This window comes from Octopus sinensis, linkage group LG9, assembly GCF_006345805.1.
Source record: "Octopus sinensis linkage group LG9, ASM634580v1, whole genome shotgun sequence".
In the NCBI taxonomy this organism is placed as follows: domain Eukaryota; kingdom Metazoa; phylum Mollusca; class Cephalopoda; order Octopoda; family Octopodidae; genus Octopus; species Octopus sinensis.
In genome coordinates, this window is record NC_043005.1 from 28,384,778 (window position 1) to 28,403,695 (window position 18,918).

The following is an 18,918-nucleotide window of genomic DNA, read 5'->3' on the forward strand; positions in this document are numbered from 1 at the left end:
CCCCTCCTTAACCTGCTTCCTCCATCTGTGGAAATGACAGTCTCCTGCATATTACAGGCCTTTATTATTATTATTATTATTATTATTGTTGTTGTTATTATTATTATTATTATTATTATTATTATTATTATTATTATCATTATTATTATTTTAATACATACATACATACATACATACATATGTGGAGGGGCATGGTCAAGTGGTTAGAGCCTTGCACTCAGGACCACAAGATTGTGTCTTCAATTCCCAGACCAGTGGTGTGTTGTGTTCTTGCACAAAACACTTCATTTCACATTGCTCTGAGATCATTTTGACATCTGACATATGGCACACCTGTACACCTGTACACCTGTTCTGTCAATGTCAGTTTGATTGAGGGAGTGGAGGCACAATGGCCCAGTGGTTAGGGCAGTGGACTCGCGGTCATAGGATCGCGGTTTCGATTCCCAGACCGGGCATTGTGAGTGTTTATTGAGCGAAAACACCTAAAGCTCCACGAGGCTCCGGCAGGGGATGGTGGTGATCCCTGCTGTACTCTTTCACCACAACTTTCTCTCACTCTTACTTCCTGTTTCTGTTGTACCTGTATTTCAAAGGGCCGGCCTTGTCACTCTCTGTGTCACGCTGAATATCCCCGAGAACTACGTTAAGGGTACACGTGTCTGTGGAGTGCTCAGCTACTTACACGTTAATTTCACGAGCAGGCTGTTCCATTGATTCGGATCAACCGGAACCCTCGTCGTTGTAACCGACGGAGTGCTTCCATGTCCATGATTGAGGGAGTGAGTTAACATACAGCACAAATATTTGGTCCCCTATAAATGAATCACCTGTGCAGGCTGTTCAGCAAAAAGTTGTCGAACACTCAGTTATTGCCTACAATAGCTGTATATCAGAAGTGAAGGTATGTGGCCTAGGGGTCAGGATGTTTGGCTCATGATCATAGGGTTGGGGGTTCGATTTCTGGAGTGGACAGTGCATTGTATTCTTGAGCAAGGAACTTTACTGCATGTTGCTTCATTGTCCTCAGCTGTAATGGAGATGGACAAGAAACAATAAATCATATTATCTCTGGCTGCCCAGTCCTGGCTAAGAAGGAATATATTCACAGACATGACAGAGTTGGAACCTACATACACTGGAAGCTATGCCAACATTATGAAATAACAACAGAAAAAAGATGGTATAGGCACACACCAGAAAAGGTCACAGAAAACGAGAAAGCAACCATACTCTGGGATATGCCGATACACACAGATAGAGAAATTAAGGCCAACAGACCAGATATAGTTGTCAGAGATCATGAAGAAAATGCTTTCTAATTGACGTATCAATACTGGCAGATGACAACGTGTCTCTAAAAGAAATGGAGAAACTTTCAAAATACAAAGACCTGGAAATAGAGGTAACCAGAATGTGGAATCTAAAAACAGAAACAATTCCTATCATAGTAGGTGCATTAGGCATGATAAAAAAATATTCAGACAAATACATAACAAAAACACCAGGACTTACAAACACATATAACATACAGAAAATTGCACGACTAGGGACTGCACACATCCTACGCAGAACACTTTCCATACAATAACCATCAGAGCATCACAACAAATCACAGCACATACCCAAGGCACACAGAGCTGCGCTCAGTAGTGAAGTGAAAGCACGCTATAAAAAATAAAACTACTGAATAATAATAATAATAATATTAGGGAGTAAATCCAAACTTACAGGGAAAAATTAGATTTAGGATTAAATCTAATTTTACAGTATATTTGCCTAATAGTGGTTTTATCTCTAATTTAATATATATATATATACATATATATATATATATATATAAGATCCAGGGATCAAGGTGTAAGAAGAAAGCTTCAAGTAATCTGTAATCTATAGTAAATATAAAAAATAGCTTTCAGGGACAATAGTAGTTTATTGAAACGGAAGGTTGTGGATTCTTTTTGCATTGAAGTATGATGAACTGAAAAAAGTTCATTAATCAAAATATCCTTGGCCTAAAGAGTAGCAGGCAGTATACACCTCACTTGGATATTTACCACTTCCAAGGTTCCGTTTGCTATGAAACATATCTAAACTGGTTCTTATCTACTCCATTTCTTAACTCTTGTGTATATATAGCGTTCCTGTTAGCATTTTGGGAACTGTATAATAATGATAACAGCAGTATTAGCGATAATTACACCACAGCTGGAAACTGATTGCTGATGGGAGTGGGAGATAACCCCCTATCTTTTACCCTCATAGCCAATAGATGGCATTGCTGAAGGAGCACAATACAGGGTACCCCTATAAACCGGCCTTCACCAGTAATTAATATAGGTTGCTCTGCTTCTTAGTGTGTGCTTCTCTGGATTTATGCTTTTCTAAAAAAAACAATATTGAACAATGTTTGACGATACCGGTATGACTTTGAATCTCTTTAACGATTCAAAATAATGACTTTTATTCCTCTTAATTCTACCTCAGTTCATCTAATTGTATATATTTTTTTCATTACTTTTCATTAAAAAGCCTTTATTTTTTTGATATCCAAAGTGCATTTTCACCTTTTTCTTCTTATTTCCCCATATATATATATATATATATGCATGTATGTATATATATATATATATATATATATATATATATATAATATATATATATATATATATATACATATATACATATATATATATATATATATATATATATATCACCATGACCGACCAGGCTATCAGATGTTGCTGCACATTGCTGGTCACAATGCGCTTCGCATTGTTTTAGCCTTCAAATGACACCACCCCGCTGGCTAAGCGAGCTGGTCAACAGAAGAAAGAGGGAGAGAAAGTTGTGGCGAAAGAGTACAGCAGGGATCTCCACCACCCACTGCCAGAGCCTCGTGGAGCTTTCAGGTGTTTTCGCTCAATAAACACTCACAAGGCCCAGTCTGGGAATTGAAACCACGATCCTACAACCGCGAGTCCGCTGCCCTAACCACTGGGCCATTGCGCCTCCACACACACACACACACACACGCATATATATATATATATATATAATAGAGTGTAACATAATGGTTTAAAAAGCCCTTTGGATAGGCTCAAACCCTCATCTTCTATAAACATGACAGACATTTTAACCATTTTACCAAAGCAACACTTTGAATTTTCTTCATCCATGTTAGAAGCTTTGTTCTTAACAGTGAGAATTCTTAGATGTTTACATTATAACAATCTAGAAACTTCAAGAGATATGAAGTAAATTCTTTTTAACAGTGGAACAAACATAATCATTCCTTGTGTTTTATGCTGAAACTAAGTACCCCTGTTTTTTTTTTAAAGGACTGTGAAGGCACGCAAAGCCATGGCTGTATGGCCAGTTTGGTCATCTCCATGCTTTGAGAGCCAGAAAGGTGTGATGGATATCTATGAACTGATAAAAGAACGAGTATTGTATCCCGTCCATATCTCAAAACACTTAGGTAAGTTCTATTTCTCCCACCACAACCCACATTTCATCTCTCACCACACCTCCCTTTTTTATCTTTCACATCCTCTTCATCAGTGATTCTGAATATGATTTACACTTTACCACTCATACTCCATCCAGCTTCTACTACAATACTGAATATCAACTCCGAGTACAACTTCATCATATTTCTGATTGTAATTCTGAATATATTTCTTGGACCAACTCCCAGTTCTGCAAAATCTAAACATATCCCAATGCACAATCCTTCTTCAATAATCCTAACACAATGCAGAAGGTAATGCAGCCCTTTTCAAGGGATTGTTATTTTATGGTAATTACCACTGCTTGTTTCTGTACATATCACTCTACATAACATCACGGCAGAGTCATATAAGTAGTTTTTAATCAATTTTGAGGTTGTTTTGTTCAGTTGATTTTCCCAGCCAAAATACATTCAGTTTCTCTTGCTGAGTTCCCAATTACACTCATTCTCTCAGACTCTGTCTCTCTCCCTCTTTCTTCTAATCAAATCCTTCTCTATCTTTTGGTTTCAGAATCTCTCCAGGAAAGTATTGCTGTTGATATCCAACTCCTTCCAGTAAACAGTTCCGTATACACCCTCATCTTGAGAGGTAGACTCGCTTCAAAACTGGACTACCATGATTATGAAGTAAGAATTTTTTGGTATCCATTTTTTTTAATGTATTTTTTTTTTATCCCCACCACCAATGATTTGACTTTGCCCACAGCTAAATTTCTTATTTAATCTGGTTCTTTAATAAATCTCTGATTCTGAAGTTGAAATTGTTGGAATTAAATCATCCTCGCTATTTAATGTCCATCTTCCATGCTGCCAGGAAGTTAAATGGTTTGACAGGATCCAATGTATCAGAGCACTACACCAAACTCCAAAGTTTGCCATGGCAGCTTTTCTATGGCTGAATGTCCTTCCTAACACCAACTATACTGAATGTTCATTTTTTTTTCCATGACACTAGCATTAGTGAGGTCATCAAGTAACACATGAGACAAAGAAAAAAGTCCATTGACTGACTGGAGTTGTAGCAGAGAGTGAAGTGGCTTTTATGCAATATGTCAAGAGGCTGGCATTTCTGTGTCATTGTGTATTGTCAGCTTTGAATACCAAATTCATCTTTTACAATCCAATAAAAATTGTGGTTCATATTTATAAGAACAGCAAATATTACAATTGTGCTGATGTACATAAAGCTTGATTAGGCTGGAATTAGACATCTGGAGTCACAAAAGCAGCATTCAGATGCGGAAAGACCTTTTGCTATATATATATATATATATATATATATATATATATATATATATATATAAATATACATACATACATACTTACATACATACATATATATATATACATACATACATACATATACATACATACATACATGCATACACACACACACACACACACCTAATCAGATAAAGTTAGTTATGACCAGTCTATGGGGTTAACCTGGGTTTCACGTCCGTAAAGTGCTTAGCCATTAGGGTCTGAAGAACTGTCATAAAGCTAAGCACTTTATGCATGTGAAACCCTGGGTAAATCCATAGACTAGCCATAATTAACTTTATCTAATTACTCTACTGATCTATAACTTAAAGTGTGCTTATCTTTGGGATTTAGATTTACTAACGATATATATATATGTATATAATATATATGTGTGTGTGTGTATGTGTGTATATATATATATACATATATACAGAGAGAGAGAGAGAGAGGTGGCTGTGTGGTAAGAAGCTTGCTTCCCAACCACATGATTCTGGGTTCAGTCCCACTGTGTGGCACCTTGGGCAAGTGTCTTTTACTACAGCCTCAGGCCAACCAAAGCCTTGTTGATGGATTTGGTAGACAGAAACTGAAAGAAGCCTGTTGTGTATATATGTGTGTGTGTGTGTGTGTGTTTATATTTGTGTGTCTTTGTGTCTGTGTTTGTTCCATCACTTGACAACTGATGTTGGTGTGTTTACATCCCCATAACTTAGTGATTTGGCAAGAGAGAATGATAAAATAAGTACCAGGCTTACAAAGAATAAGTCCTGGGATCAGTTTGTTTGACTAAAGGTGGTGCTCCAGCATGGCTGCAGTCAATGACTGAAACAAATAAAAGAATAAATATTTGTACATATGTGTGTGTTGTACGTAAGTATATGTATGAGTGTGCATTTGTATAAGCATGTGTACATGTGCGTGTGTGTCTGTGTGTGCGTGTATGTGTGTGTTTGAATATAAACATATAAATATATATGTGTATGTATTGTATTTACAATATTTTCCACTCCTTTCGTTGTAATTAACAAACTAATTATTTCAATCTTTCTTTGTTAGATTCAACTTCAACTCTTCACTCAATCCCTTAGACAAGTAAGTTGTTTTTAAATTCTTTTCTTTCTCTTTTTTTCATTCCTTGAACTGCACAGCTCCAGCGTGACCACACACACACTAGCTGAAACCAGTTCAAGGCTACAATCTTTTTTCTTTTAAATTGAATCTCAAGTCTCTCTGGATCCATTTTACACCAAAATTATGTCATCATCATTGTCGTCCTCGTCATCATCATCATCATCGTCATCATCATCATTGTCCTCTTCATCATCATTATTTAATATCTCTCAAGGTGACGAACAGGCAGAATTGTTAGCACGCCGGGCAAAATGCTTAGCGGTATTTCGTCTATCTCTCATGTTCTGAGTTCAAATTCCACCAACTTTGCCTTTCATCCTTTCAGGGTCAATAAATTAAATACCAGTGGCATACAGGGGTTGATCTAATCGACTGCCCCCACCGCCCATGAAATTTCAGGCCTTGTACCTAGAGTAGAAAGGACTATTTAATATCTCTCGTCCATACTGACATGGGCTGACTTGTTTGATAGGATCTGACAGCATTATTTACATTTGATGGATATTTATCCTCATCTTGTTTGTTGCTGATATACCTTCCAGCCTTCATCAGGTGTCTTGGGGAAATCTTGAACTTCCTAAGGTATTTTTTGATGTAATTATTATTATTATTATTATTATTATTATTATTATTATTCAGGTCACAGCCTGGAATTGAACTCGGAATCGTGGGTTTAGTAGCTCGCGCGCTTAACCACTACACCATGTGCCCATGGGCATGTAAATAATGTGCATAATTCCTCATCTCTTAAATATAGAATTGTATAAGGATCTGACTAGTTGCAGAACTGTGCCTTACTTCAATATCTTCAATGGTTTCTACAGCTTGATGGCTTTCCTAGTGCCCACTACTTTACAGAGTGCCCTGGGTGCCTTTTTCCATGGTACCAGCACTAGTGATATTGTCTTGCGACTTGCAAATCTCTAAAATATTGATAATCTCTAAGACAATAGTTCAGACAAATTACAAGTTTCTTGACATCTGTTATAGATCTAGCAAAACCCAAAGGGAACTGATGTAAGCAGTAAGGTAGGTGGGGGGGGAAGACATTTTGTTGAATAAAGGATACTTCATCTGCTTCCAGTGTATTAAAAACTCCGTGATCCAAACTAAGTTCCTCCCCTTAAAATTGCTGGCTTTGTGTCAAAATCAGAAACCATTATCTATCTCCACCTGAGGTAGCTCTTGTTGCTGTTGCTATCGTTCATCCATTGGTTGATTGGACCTTTGATTAAATGTGCTTAGTGACCATCATGTCTTTCTGTGAATCTGGTACTACATTATCTGATGTGTTTTTTTTTAGGTGTACAATGTTATTTGAGGAAAATTTGGCTGTTATTTCTAGCAGATTAATCAACCTTTCAATAACTCCTTTACTAGCTCATGATCATTTAGAGGGGGTTTTTTAGGCCACACGGTTGTAGTCATTAAAAGAAATTAATTGTAATTAGAAATTATTTTCTATTTATTTAAATATTCTGATGAATTCATGTTTTCTTTCATTTTCTTCAGGTTTTGGAACAAACAACATTGTGGCTGTTGAAGGATACTGGAATTGTCTTCTCCTTGGACAAAGAATCTGTACAAAGTGAGTAATGAATACATTTTTGGTAAACACAAGGTTTTACTGATGAGGTTGATAATAGTAGGGGTGTCTTGTGATATAGAATTACTTCCCTTTATATTCCATGTTCGAATTTATTTCAAGGCTGATTAAATAAAATACCAATTAACACTCTGTGAAACAAAATTTCATGGTTATTCTAGTAAAGATGTTAAATATCTAAGAAAAAATGGAATTCGTATTTTCTGCAAGACACATTGCCTCAGTAAACTTAATATATCTCAACAAAAAATAGTTTCAAACATGACATTCCCCAACAAAAGGTAGGTTGGTATACAAAACTGCTTTCTGAAGTTAAAGGTGATGAAATTTTGAAATGATATGTCTGAGTTCTACAGTAAAAGGCTTTACCATTTTGATACCAACCCAGCTGAAACTACCTCTGGCTCTGTATTACAAATGTCTTATTTTTCAAAAGTTCTGAATTAAAATCTTCCATCACACTTTAGTCATAATTTATGTTCCTAACACTAGCTTAGTGACAACTAAGTTATTTTACTAAATTCTTTGTTATATTTAAAATTAATTGACAGAAGCACAGAGCATCCCATCAGAAATATGGTAACAAAACGGTTAAAATACATAATAGAGAAACAATTCTTAACCCTTTTGATACCAACCTGGCTGAAACTGCCTCTGGCTCTATATTACAAATATCTTGTTTACAAAAGTTCTGAATTAAAATCTTCCACCAAACCTTAGTCACAATTTATGTTCCTAACACTAGCTTAGTGACAACTAAGTTATTTTATTAAATTCTTTGTTACATTTAAAATAATTAAAAGAAACACAAAGCATCTCAACAGAAATATGGTAACAAAAGGTTAAGTTGTGAGAGACATGTTAATTAACAATAGCATTGTTCCTATATCTGTGGGTTGCGGTATGCTTGTGTGGTTAGTAAATTTGTTTCCCAACCATGTGGATGCCAGTTCAGTCTCATTGCATGGCACCTTTAGCAAGTGTCCTCTACTGTAGCCTTGTGAATGAATTTGGGGGATAGAAACTCATTAAATATGAATGTGTGTGTGGGGGGTGGGGTGTCTCCTATCATGATATCCCACAGAGGATGTAAAACAAGGATCACCATCATATAAGTCGTATTCTTCATATCCAGCCATCCCTGAAAACATGTCTGAAATGAGGAAATAGCTTGCTTAGAGACAAGTGAGGATTGGTGACTGGAACAGCATCCAACTGTGGAAAATCTGCCTCAACAAATACTCTGTTTGATCCATGGAAATATGGAAAAGTGAACATTAAAACAATGTTGTTGATATTGATGATGATGATGATGATGATGATGATGGCGGTGGTGGTAGTGGTGGTGGTATGTGTGTGTGTGTGTGTGTTAGTGTGTTTGTCTCCTACAGCCTGACGACTAGCTTGGCCTAAGAGACCAACTGAATAAATGCCAAGCTTAAATACTGGGGACAATTTGATTAATTAAACTCTTCAAAGTGGTGTTCCCTTTTCCATTTCATCATCCTCATTTAACGTCTGCTTTCCATGCTAGCATGGGTTGGACGGTTCAACTGGAGTCTGGGGAGCCCGAAGGCTGCACCAGGCCAGTCAGATCTGGCAGTGTTTCTACAGCTGGATGCCCTTCCTAACGCCAACCACTCCGAGAGTGTAGTGGGTGATTTTATGTGCCACCGACACAGGTGCCAGACGAGGCTGGCGAACGGCCATGCTCGGATGGTGTTTTTTATGTGCCACCGACACAGGTGCCAGACGAGGCTGGCAGGTTCCTTAAATATTAATATTTTGTTCTTTTTTTTTCTCTCTCTCTTTCAGGCTTGAGAAAGTTACAGGACATGGCTGAAGTTATTGTTTCATCTGAAGAAGTAAAGGTTCCCACCTTCATTGGTGCTCTTTTACATGCAGAACAATCTCAGGTCTACGTCCCTAAACTGCAGTACACTGTCGAAGGAAATGACATAGTGTTGACCAACCCAAGGTGAGGCCATCAGCGTTTTAAACTGTTTATTCAATTGAAATTAATGATGATGATGATGATGATGATGATGATGATGATGATGATGATGATGATTTCAAATTTTGGCACAAGGCCAGCAATTTCAGGGGTGGAAGTTTGTCAATTACATCAATATACCCCAGTGTTCATCTGCTATTTATATTATTGACCCCTGAAAAAATGAAAGGAAAAGACAACCTCAGCAGAATCTGAACTCAGAACGTAAAGACAAACAAAATATTTCTAAGCAATTTGTCTGAGTTTACAATTCTGCCAGCTTGCCACATTAATAATAATAATAATAATAATAATAATAATAATAATAATAATAATAATAATAATAATAATAATATAATAATAATAATAATAATAATAATAATAATAATGATGATGATGATAATAATAATAATAGACAAATACAACCCTCTTAAGTAGGAAATAGCCCAGCTATGGAAAATGAAGAAAGTGAAGATAGTGCCAATTATTGTTGGGTCCCTGGGAACAGTATCAGAAGGCATTAAGAGAAATATAAAGGAAATTGGAATAGAGTACCCAGTAGAACTTTTACAAAAGTTTTGCCTCCTTGGCACGGCCAGAATAATCAAGAAAGTATTAGATAGCTGAAAAGAATGGATAGCATGGTACCGTATGCTGCTGGTAGTAAGCCCACTATGAATGCAAGACTCTAGGAGTTCCAAAAAAAACTGTGATAAAATAATAATAATAATAATGATAATAATAATAATGATAATGATAATGATAATTATTATTATTATTATTATTATTATTATTATTATTATTATTATTATTATATTATTATTATTATTATTATTATTATTATTATTATTATCCTACACAAAACAAGAGAAATTGAACGCAGAACTTAGCGATGGGCAAAATACTGCTAAGCATTTTGTCTAGTGCCCTAACTATTCTGCCAACTTGCCACCTTAATTATAATAACAATTCTTTGAAATTTTGGCACCAGGTCAACAATTTTCGAGAGGGATGGGCAAATTCATATGTCTTTTACCACAGCCACCAGGCAGAGGAAAACTACCCATCTCTCCTTGCAATTAATTTTCTACTTTCTTTTCTCTATTTCAAGGTGGTTCTCTTATTGGGAATCCAGAGCTTACTTGGATGGTGAATACATGAAACCAGGAGTTGGACTTTATGAAGAAACTAAATTATCTGCACCAGGAACTCTGAAGATCAACCTGAAAGACAAATCTGTTCTTTTAACTGTGGTAATTATCTTTGTATCGTTTATGCTCCCATTTCCTTCATGTGAAATGGTTAGGGTGTTGTACTCAAAACTGTAAGATTGTGGTTTTGATTCTTGGAGTGGGCAATATGTTCTTTTTACATAGTTCTTCTCTACTCAGCTGTGAATAGTTAAACCTGTGATGGGCCACCAGGGTTTGCAGGACATCCTTGTTGAGCTCTACAGATCTTCCAGAACAAGGATTGTCTTCTAGGCTGTAGTTTTTGACTCAGAATTTCTGGAACCACCATTGACACTAGCTTGCACTTATTGTCCAATCCCCATATACTGAATTAATATTCCTTGCACTTTATTGAACTCATAAAAGCTAAATATGCTGCTTTGTCACTTCTATTATAGTTTTGAAAAAGAAAAAAGCAAAACTATACAATAAATAACAGATTAAATAAATACCTAAGTCACGACTAAATACATAAGTCATGATTAAGTTCTTCAAAGTGGTGCTCCAGCATGGCCACAGTTCAGTGACTGAAATCAATAAAAGAGTATAGATTTTTATATATCTCTTATATATATATAAATATACATATATATACAATACCGTATTTATGTATAACATGCATGTATATATTCTATATTATATTTATACATCTCCCATAAATGTAATTATATATATTTTAAGGGATACATTCTTAGAATTCTTTTTATGAATTATTGTTATCATCATCATCATTATAATCTTAATGTTATTATTGCAGGAGAAGGGCAAAACCCCAACTTTGGATGTCTACAAGAGTTTCTTCAACTTTGTTGAATTTGAACCCATGCAGAAGTTGATTGAAGGTTTTATTCCAAGACTGATTGAGGATGACTTTGTACAACCAGACTCAAGAATCCTTGCAGTGAGTACAGGAGAACAATTTTCATGCCATTTTCACATTTACATCCAAAAACTAACACTTTTGAAATGAAGAATCTGTTGAGAATGTATTTGTCATGGCTTGAAGTTCTATAAGTGAAATACAATAATGAGCATATTGCATGCAGTGCACAGGTTTACTACAATTCATAGAAGAATAAAAATGGGGACAGAAAACAACAGAAAACAGCAATGAAAGCCAGAAATATATGCATAGTACATAGGATAAAAGACAATGAAAAGTGAACAGTAAAAGAGCCACAGAAAGGAAAGGGTGCATAGGTATGTCAAGAGTGGGGTTGGCATTTTTGAGAAGCATGGAATTGTTGAAGGATGTGTTAGTGTCCTGACAGCTAAACTGATGTGAGTAGTTTATTCCATGCTTAAACAATTCTGAGCATAAAAAAGTGTTTTCAAAAGACATGGGTGCTGTGCTATTTTTTGATTTTATAATCATGTTCATTAGTAACAGAGATATAACTTAGATAACTTAGACAGGTTTCAGCCAGTATAGGCCCAGCCCATGTCTAACTTTATAGCACCACCCAGTGAAGTCTTTTAGTTATATGTGGGGCACCATGGCCCACTCTAGCAAAGAGTTATTATTGTTGGAGGCTGAAAAACATGGCCAAAGTCATTGGAAATATTAAATAATAGGGCACTTGATATAACAAAAAATAATAATCAGAAACATATAAATCATACTAGGGCTCAAAACTCTCCAAAAACAAAGAAGAAAAGAAACAAAAACTTGCTACACACCAACTACATCCAGTTCCATCTTAAGGCATAAGCATACTGAGCAGCTGGCCTCATGGGTCTAGGGCAGTGTTTCCCAACCTATTTTTCCCCAGGCCTCACTATAACTTTCCAGAAAAATCTATGCCTCCTAGGTAGTTGGAAAAAAAAAACTTTATTTTTAATATTTTATCACAATTATTTAATACAAAAGAATCTACTGGTGACTCTTTTATTAAGTATTGAGTACAAAAAGAAGTACATTATTGATTAAGTAAAAAGTGAATCACTTTAATAAGAATCTTGTGCCTGGCATCTACAGTATCACGCCTCACCACAATTTTCCCAGTCCCCACTGGTGAGGCATCTACCCCATGTTGGGAATCACTGTTCTAGGGGCTCAAATATGATCCATGAATGTTGTAACTTGCTGTCAATAAAAAATATAGGGTCCAGTGCACTGATTTGCTTGAGGACCTATACAAAATTTCAATGGCACAACTTTGAACAATGCACTCTTTGAACGATGTACTCAATACATGCAATAACATAGTACATCTTATACTCTACATAATCACCACCTAAAACTATGAGACAATCTATAAAACACATATTTTACAGCACCGCCTCTCAAGGAGAATGGCTTGAGGTGGGGGTGGGGTGGCAGTGGAAAAATTTAGATGGGTACTGAGGATGAAACAGGTAGTAGTAGGAATGACTGGTATGGCTTTGAAGTTTCAGATTTTATCCTGTAAGTAAATCATCTGTTACTGTCAGCTTCAAATTTTGGCACAAAGCCAGCAATTTCAGGAGAAGGGGTAAGTTGATTACATTGATCCCAGTGTTTAACTGGTACTTATTTTATCGACCCCAAAAGGATAAAAGGCAAAGTCAATCTTGATGGCATTTGAACTCAGAACGTAAAGACAGATGAAATGCCACCAAGCATTTTGACAGGTATATTAATGATTCCGTCAGATTGTCTGGTTATGTCAACAGCTGAAATATTATTTTGACATTCCAAGTTGTCATTTAATAGTGATTAGCCTGCTTGTAGCAATTTTTATGATGTATTTAATTATGTTGAATTTTAGCAAGGATGCAGAGGAAAAGTGCTATAAGGGGAAAGGAGCAATAGTTAGAAAATCTTGAGGAGCTCTTGTCAGAATCATACTCATACTATTTATTGCCCACAAGGGGCTAAACATAGAGGGGACAAACAATGACAGACAAAAGGACTAAGTTGATTACATCTACCCCAGTGCATAACTGGTACTTATTTAATCGACTCTGAAAGGATGAAAGGCAAAGTCGACCTTGGCGGAATTTGAACTCAGAATGTAGCGACAAACGAAATACCGCTAAGCATTTCGCCTGGCGTGCTAACCACTCTGCCAGCTTGCCACCTTCTTTTCACGTGGAGCTTAGGTGTTTCGCTCATAAACACACACATCGCCCAGTCTGAGATTCGAACTTGCAATACCTTGACTGCAAGTCCGCTGCTCTAAACACTAGGCTATGTGGTTAGAGCATACTCAATAATGCCACAGAACCTATTGAACACATAACTTACCCAATCAATGCCCAGTAAAATAACAACAAATATTCCAACAAGTCTAGGACATTTACAATAAGCCCCAAGGACAACAGAGGATGATTTAAAACTTCTTGATACATTGGAGAGGGGGTAATTAACCAAGAGGGATAATTGTCCTAGGGGTTAATTGTCGTTGGGGGGAATTGTCCTATGGAGGAAGGGGGGGTAATTTTCCTGATATGACTCTTACATAATTGATGTCTAATACAGCAAATTATGCATTTTCATTATCCAGTCATCTAGTCATTTACTTGTTTCAGTCATCTGACTAGCCATGCTGGAGCACCACCTTTAGTCAAACAAATCAACCGCAGGACATTCTTTGTAAGTCTCTTTTGCCGAAACGCTAAGTTATGGAGACATAAACACACCAACATCGGTTGACAAGTGATCGTGGGGGGGGGGCAAGCAGAGACACACACGTAAATATATACATACATATATATATATATATATATTATATATATATATATATATATATATTATATATATATATATATATATATATATATGATGGGCTTCCTTCAGTTTCTGACTACCAAATCCACTCACAAGGCTTTGGTTGGCCTGAGGCTATAGTAGAAGACACTTGCCCAAGGTGCCATGCAGTGGGACTGAACCCTGAACCATGTGGTTGGGAAGCAACCAAATTAAATCACAGCTACGCTGCTCTTACACTATGTTTTTTTATTTACTTTTCCAATCGTTTCAGTATGCCCTGGCTCTTGGTCCAGTAAACATTGGTGGAATTATCCCAGAAACCTGGAAACAACCTCTCAGTGCAATCATTTCTTTGATCTATGGTGTCCATCATCAGCGAATGTTTGTTGAGACTTCAGATGTTAAGAGACTTGTCAAAGCTACTGTCACTATGACACCTTGTGAAAGTCCGATGACCGGAAGAATTGTAAACTTGGCTGTTTTGGCTGAAGATAACACAAAATATGTTGATGTAAAGGGAGCAGTTTGTTATGCAGTTGAGGAAACTCAAGTGAAGGCTAACTTACTTGTAGAAGTAACCCGAAAAGATGCTGAAAAGGTATTCTTTTTTACTCTTTTTATTAACATTTGATGAGTGCAATTGTTTAGTGGAATCCAACAGTGATCCAATGGCATTAAGATAAAAAATATTGATCTACTGGTCACATTGTCAATAGGTTAAACCTGCCACTACTACTAGAGTCAAAATGTTGTGCTTCTGTTTATGGCAAAGACATAACTCTGCATTCCACAGTCTACCTGGCTGACCGCAGGTTTCACTCCTAACTTCACAGTTGAATGTTTAATGACAGGAAGTGAATCCATCAACAGAAATTGCTAATACAAAAGTATGTAAATGTTAGAAAATTACTATTTTTAAATCTCACATGAGATATTCAGCAACAGTACTTTGTAGTAAAGATTATTTGCCAACATAACATGGCAGTCCTGGTTTAGGACAAATGTTGTTGTAATTTAGTCCCAGGAGACATCGTCTTCAGCTGACTATGCGACATGATTTGTGACCTTATATTTTCAAATTCATAAATCCTATTCTAGCCTGGCTAGAAAAAAGACAGAAAGAAGTAAAACAGCATAAAATAAAAAATATATTAGAAATTAAAAGAAAAAAAATTTAAGCAGAAATATTTTAAGCAACAAAAAATATAACAAAATTGCATTAAATAGTTAATATAAGGGCAAAGAGCACAAGGAACAAAGCAGAAAGAGAGTGAAAGAGAGGGAGAGAAAGAGGGGAAGGAGAGAGAGAGTTGTTTAAAAAGAGGAATCAAATGAAGAACTCTGATACAAACATAGATACAGTGAATGTATATGAAATGCCCGAAAATATCTTAAAACAAAATAAATAAGATAAAAAGTTTTTAAAAACTGTAACCTCAACATTGAAAGGTTTTAGATAAATGATTCTCAGTCATTTTCCCCAGATCAACACCATTTTTAATCTAAAATTCCTCTAAATTTAATCTAAAATGCCACTCTATACCAGTAACAACATATATTCACAATAAAAGATTGGACTGTATGATATTGTTGGATATGGCAATAAAAGATATTTAACATAATGTGGGGCTTTTCTCAGTGTTTTCCACTTAAAATGTACTCTCACCATTTCCAAGCAGTGATGTTACTCACTCTGAAAAACCCTGTTCTAAATGACAGATAATCCCACGTCATCATTTGATGTCCATATTCCATGCTGGTATGGGTTGGATGGGTTGACAGGATCTAATAGACCCAAGGACTGCATTGTGCTCCAGTGTCTAACATGATTTCTCTGGCTGGATATCCTTCCTAATGTCAACCATTTTATAGTGTGTATTGAGTGTTATTTTCCATACCACTGCCTCTAGTGAGGATGCCATGCAGTTTGCAAGACTACAAATCCTAAGTGGGAAGGGAAATTTTATTCTAGGGGCACAGTATGAGAGAAAAAGCCAGAGCAGAATGGGGTTTTTGCAGTAAAGTAGTGACATGACTTCTCTTATAAGAGAAATAGTAGGGGGCTGGAAAGTAATACAAGGGGTGATGAGAAATGGTAGATTATCCCTCCATGAATTAATTTATTTTTTTCAGAAACAAGTGAAAGCTGTCGTAAAAGTGCCATTGAGGAAACCTTCTCCAGTAGAATGTCTTTGGGATAGAGAGTACCAGGAACAAGTTAAAGAACAATTAGCAAATGTTTCAGTACAGAACATAAAAATGCTTCCTTATCTGGTGCCACATTGGCAGGCAAGGATGGCTGATGAATTGAATGCCTTTACTCAATATAGTTCTTCAAAACAAGATCCCAAAGTTACTTTGCTTGATCCAGTTACAGACACACAATTAGAGTTATTGCAATTGGAAATTCATGAAAGAGTTGAAGACCAGAGAAGATCAATTTCATCTTTGAATGTAAGGAAAAATTTCACCAAACTTGTCACTGAGGTCTTAGAGTTGAATGTAAAAGTGATCAAATACATTAATGAATCTCTAAAACTGACTTCCCAGGATGTCTTGCAGACAGTGAAATATTTCCATCAACGCAATGTAATAATTGCCCGTCAGACAAGAATATCAAAACATGTTGAAGAAATGTTCAGGGTTATTTCAGTAACCATAAATACCTCAGAATCTTCACAACGGCAAGTTCTTAGGAAACAACTGGTAATTCTCCAACGCATCTTTGTAGAGAAAGTTAAGCAACACATTCAAACAGTTAGTCCAGTTATTCTGAAAAAACTTCCTGTTGAACGCAAAGAACTCTATAGAAATGCATTGCTTGTTGAAAAATTGTATCTGGAAATGAATCCATCTAACATCAATGAAACCAGTAGGAATATCTCTCTTAGATTAGAGCTGCTCCTGAAGGAATTACCAAAACTCTTTGACTTTGACTCAGAAGAAACAGAACTCTTACTTCTTGAAATTTATCGCCTCAGATTCTATCCAACCATAATTCTAAATGAAACTCAGTGCTCAGTTGGTTGCAAGTTCCAGAAGATACTGTTGAAATCTTGGCATATCCAACAAGATGTTGTTATCTATGAAAAACTATTGTCTGAAATAAGATACTACAACATGACATGTGCTAAGTTGAGTGCAAGCTGTTTCTCACTTAATCTCAAGTATATGGTACTCCGACTTCTGCATGATTTCATGGGATTCAAGAGAGCCAGTTGGGAAAACATAATTGAAGAAAAACCAGAAAGAATACTTTCTGCTTTCCAACAACTCTATCAAACTTTGGACATTGGTGTTAAATTAGTTGAAATGAAGGAACCAAACCTTCAGAGATTATCTGAAGATGGAGGACTCCCACTGTACATTGAATTGAACGAATTTTTGGTGAAACTTCAACAGATTTCCCTTTATCTTTTGAATGAGCCTTCAAGTGACTGGCATGCAACTGTCTCTCAGAATACTGACATGAAAAGGAAACAGCTGAAGAAAACTATTGTTGAATTGTTTGAAAGAGTTCAAAGAATTTCCAGAGTTGAATCTAGCAAAATTGTCAAACCCCGTTTACATTCCAAGTCAAAATTATGTGACATTCCAAAGAGTGTTGAAGTTGAAATTAAGATTGAAGTTGATGAAAAACCATTGGTGACTTTGAAGGTAAGTAGATTCCTTCTTTGAGGAACATGTTCTTGATACTTGCAGGATTTTTAGATTAACTGATATCTACTTCGGTGTGTGCCATGCTACTGGAAGTGAATGTATGTTTGCAAGAGAGTATGCACATATCTGCATGTATGTATCAAGTGTGGTGTATGAGCATGTGTATGTATGATATGTCTTTGTGTGTGTGTGAGAGCATGTATGAATGTGCATATGTACATAAGTGCATGCATGTGTGTACATGCATATGTGTATGTATGTGTGAGTGCATGTATGTATGTATGGGTAAGAGCATGCATGTATGTGCAATAGCTGCAGGCACAGCTATGTGGTTAAGACGTTTGCTTTTCAACCATGTGGTCTTGAGTTCAATCCCACTGCTTGGTGCCTTGGGCAAGTGTCTTCTATCATAGCCCCAGGTTAACCAAAGTCTTGTGGGCAGATTTGATTGATGGAAACCGAAAAAAAACTCTTTTAAAAATGTATATGAATGTGTATGTGTGTGTGTGTGTACGTGTTTATGCATACCCATGTCTTGACATCACGTGATGGTTGTAAAAAGTATGTCGTTCGTTTCCAATCTTCCATGAAAACATGTCTGACCATGGAAAATATTAACTTACCTGGAAACAAGTGAGGGATGGTGACAGGGAGAGCATCCAGTTGTAGAAAAAGTTTGCCTCAACAAATTTTGTCAGACTCATGCAAAAATGAAAAAGTGGATATTAAATGATGACAATGATGATGTGTAAATGAGTTATGTATGAGGGTATGTGTTTACATGACAGCAGGTGTATACATGAGGGCATCTGTAAATAATAA

General features: G+C 36.2%; 1 protein-coding gene across 1 annotated transcript in view; it reads left to right on the forward strand.

Moving 5' to 3' along the window:
• LOC115215599 overlaps positions 1-18,918 on the forward strand; it is a 52,930-nt gene that overhangs the window by 30,170 nt on the left and 3,842 nt on the right. Inside the window, exons 13-21 of the mRNA XM_029784819.2 lie at positions 3,342-3,481; positions 4,026-4,141; positions 5,837-5,872; positions 7,424-7,499; positions 9,333-9,495; positions 10,622-10,763; positions 11,500-11,643; positions 14,708-15,034; positions 16,570-18,093. Of these exons, the coding sequence (XP_029640679.1) occupies positions 3,342-3,481; positions 4,026-4,141; positions 5,837-5,872; positions 7,424-7,499; positions 9,333-9,495; positions 10,622-10,763; positions 11,500-11,643; positions 14,708-15,034; positions 16,570-18,093 (2,668 nt within the window). The remainder of the gene's footprint in view (positions 1-3,341; positions 3,482-4,025; positions 4,142-5,836; positions 5,873-7,423; positions 7,500-9,332; positions 9,496-10,621; positions 10,764-11,499; positions 11,644-14,707; positions 15,035-16,569; positions 18,094-18,918) is intronic.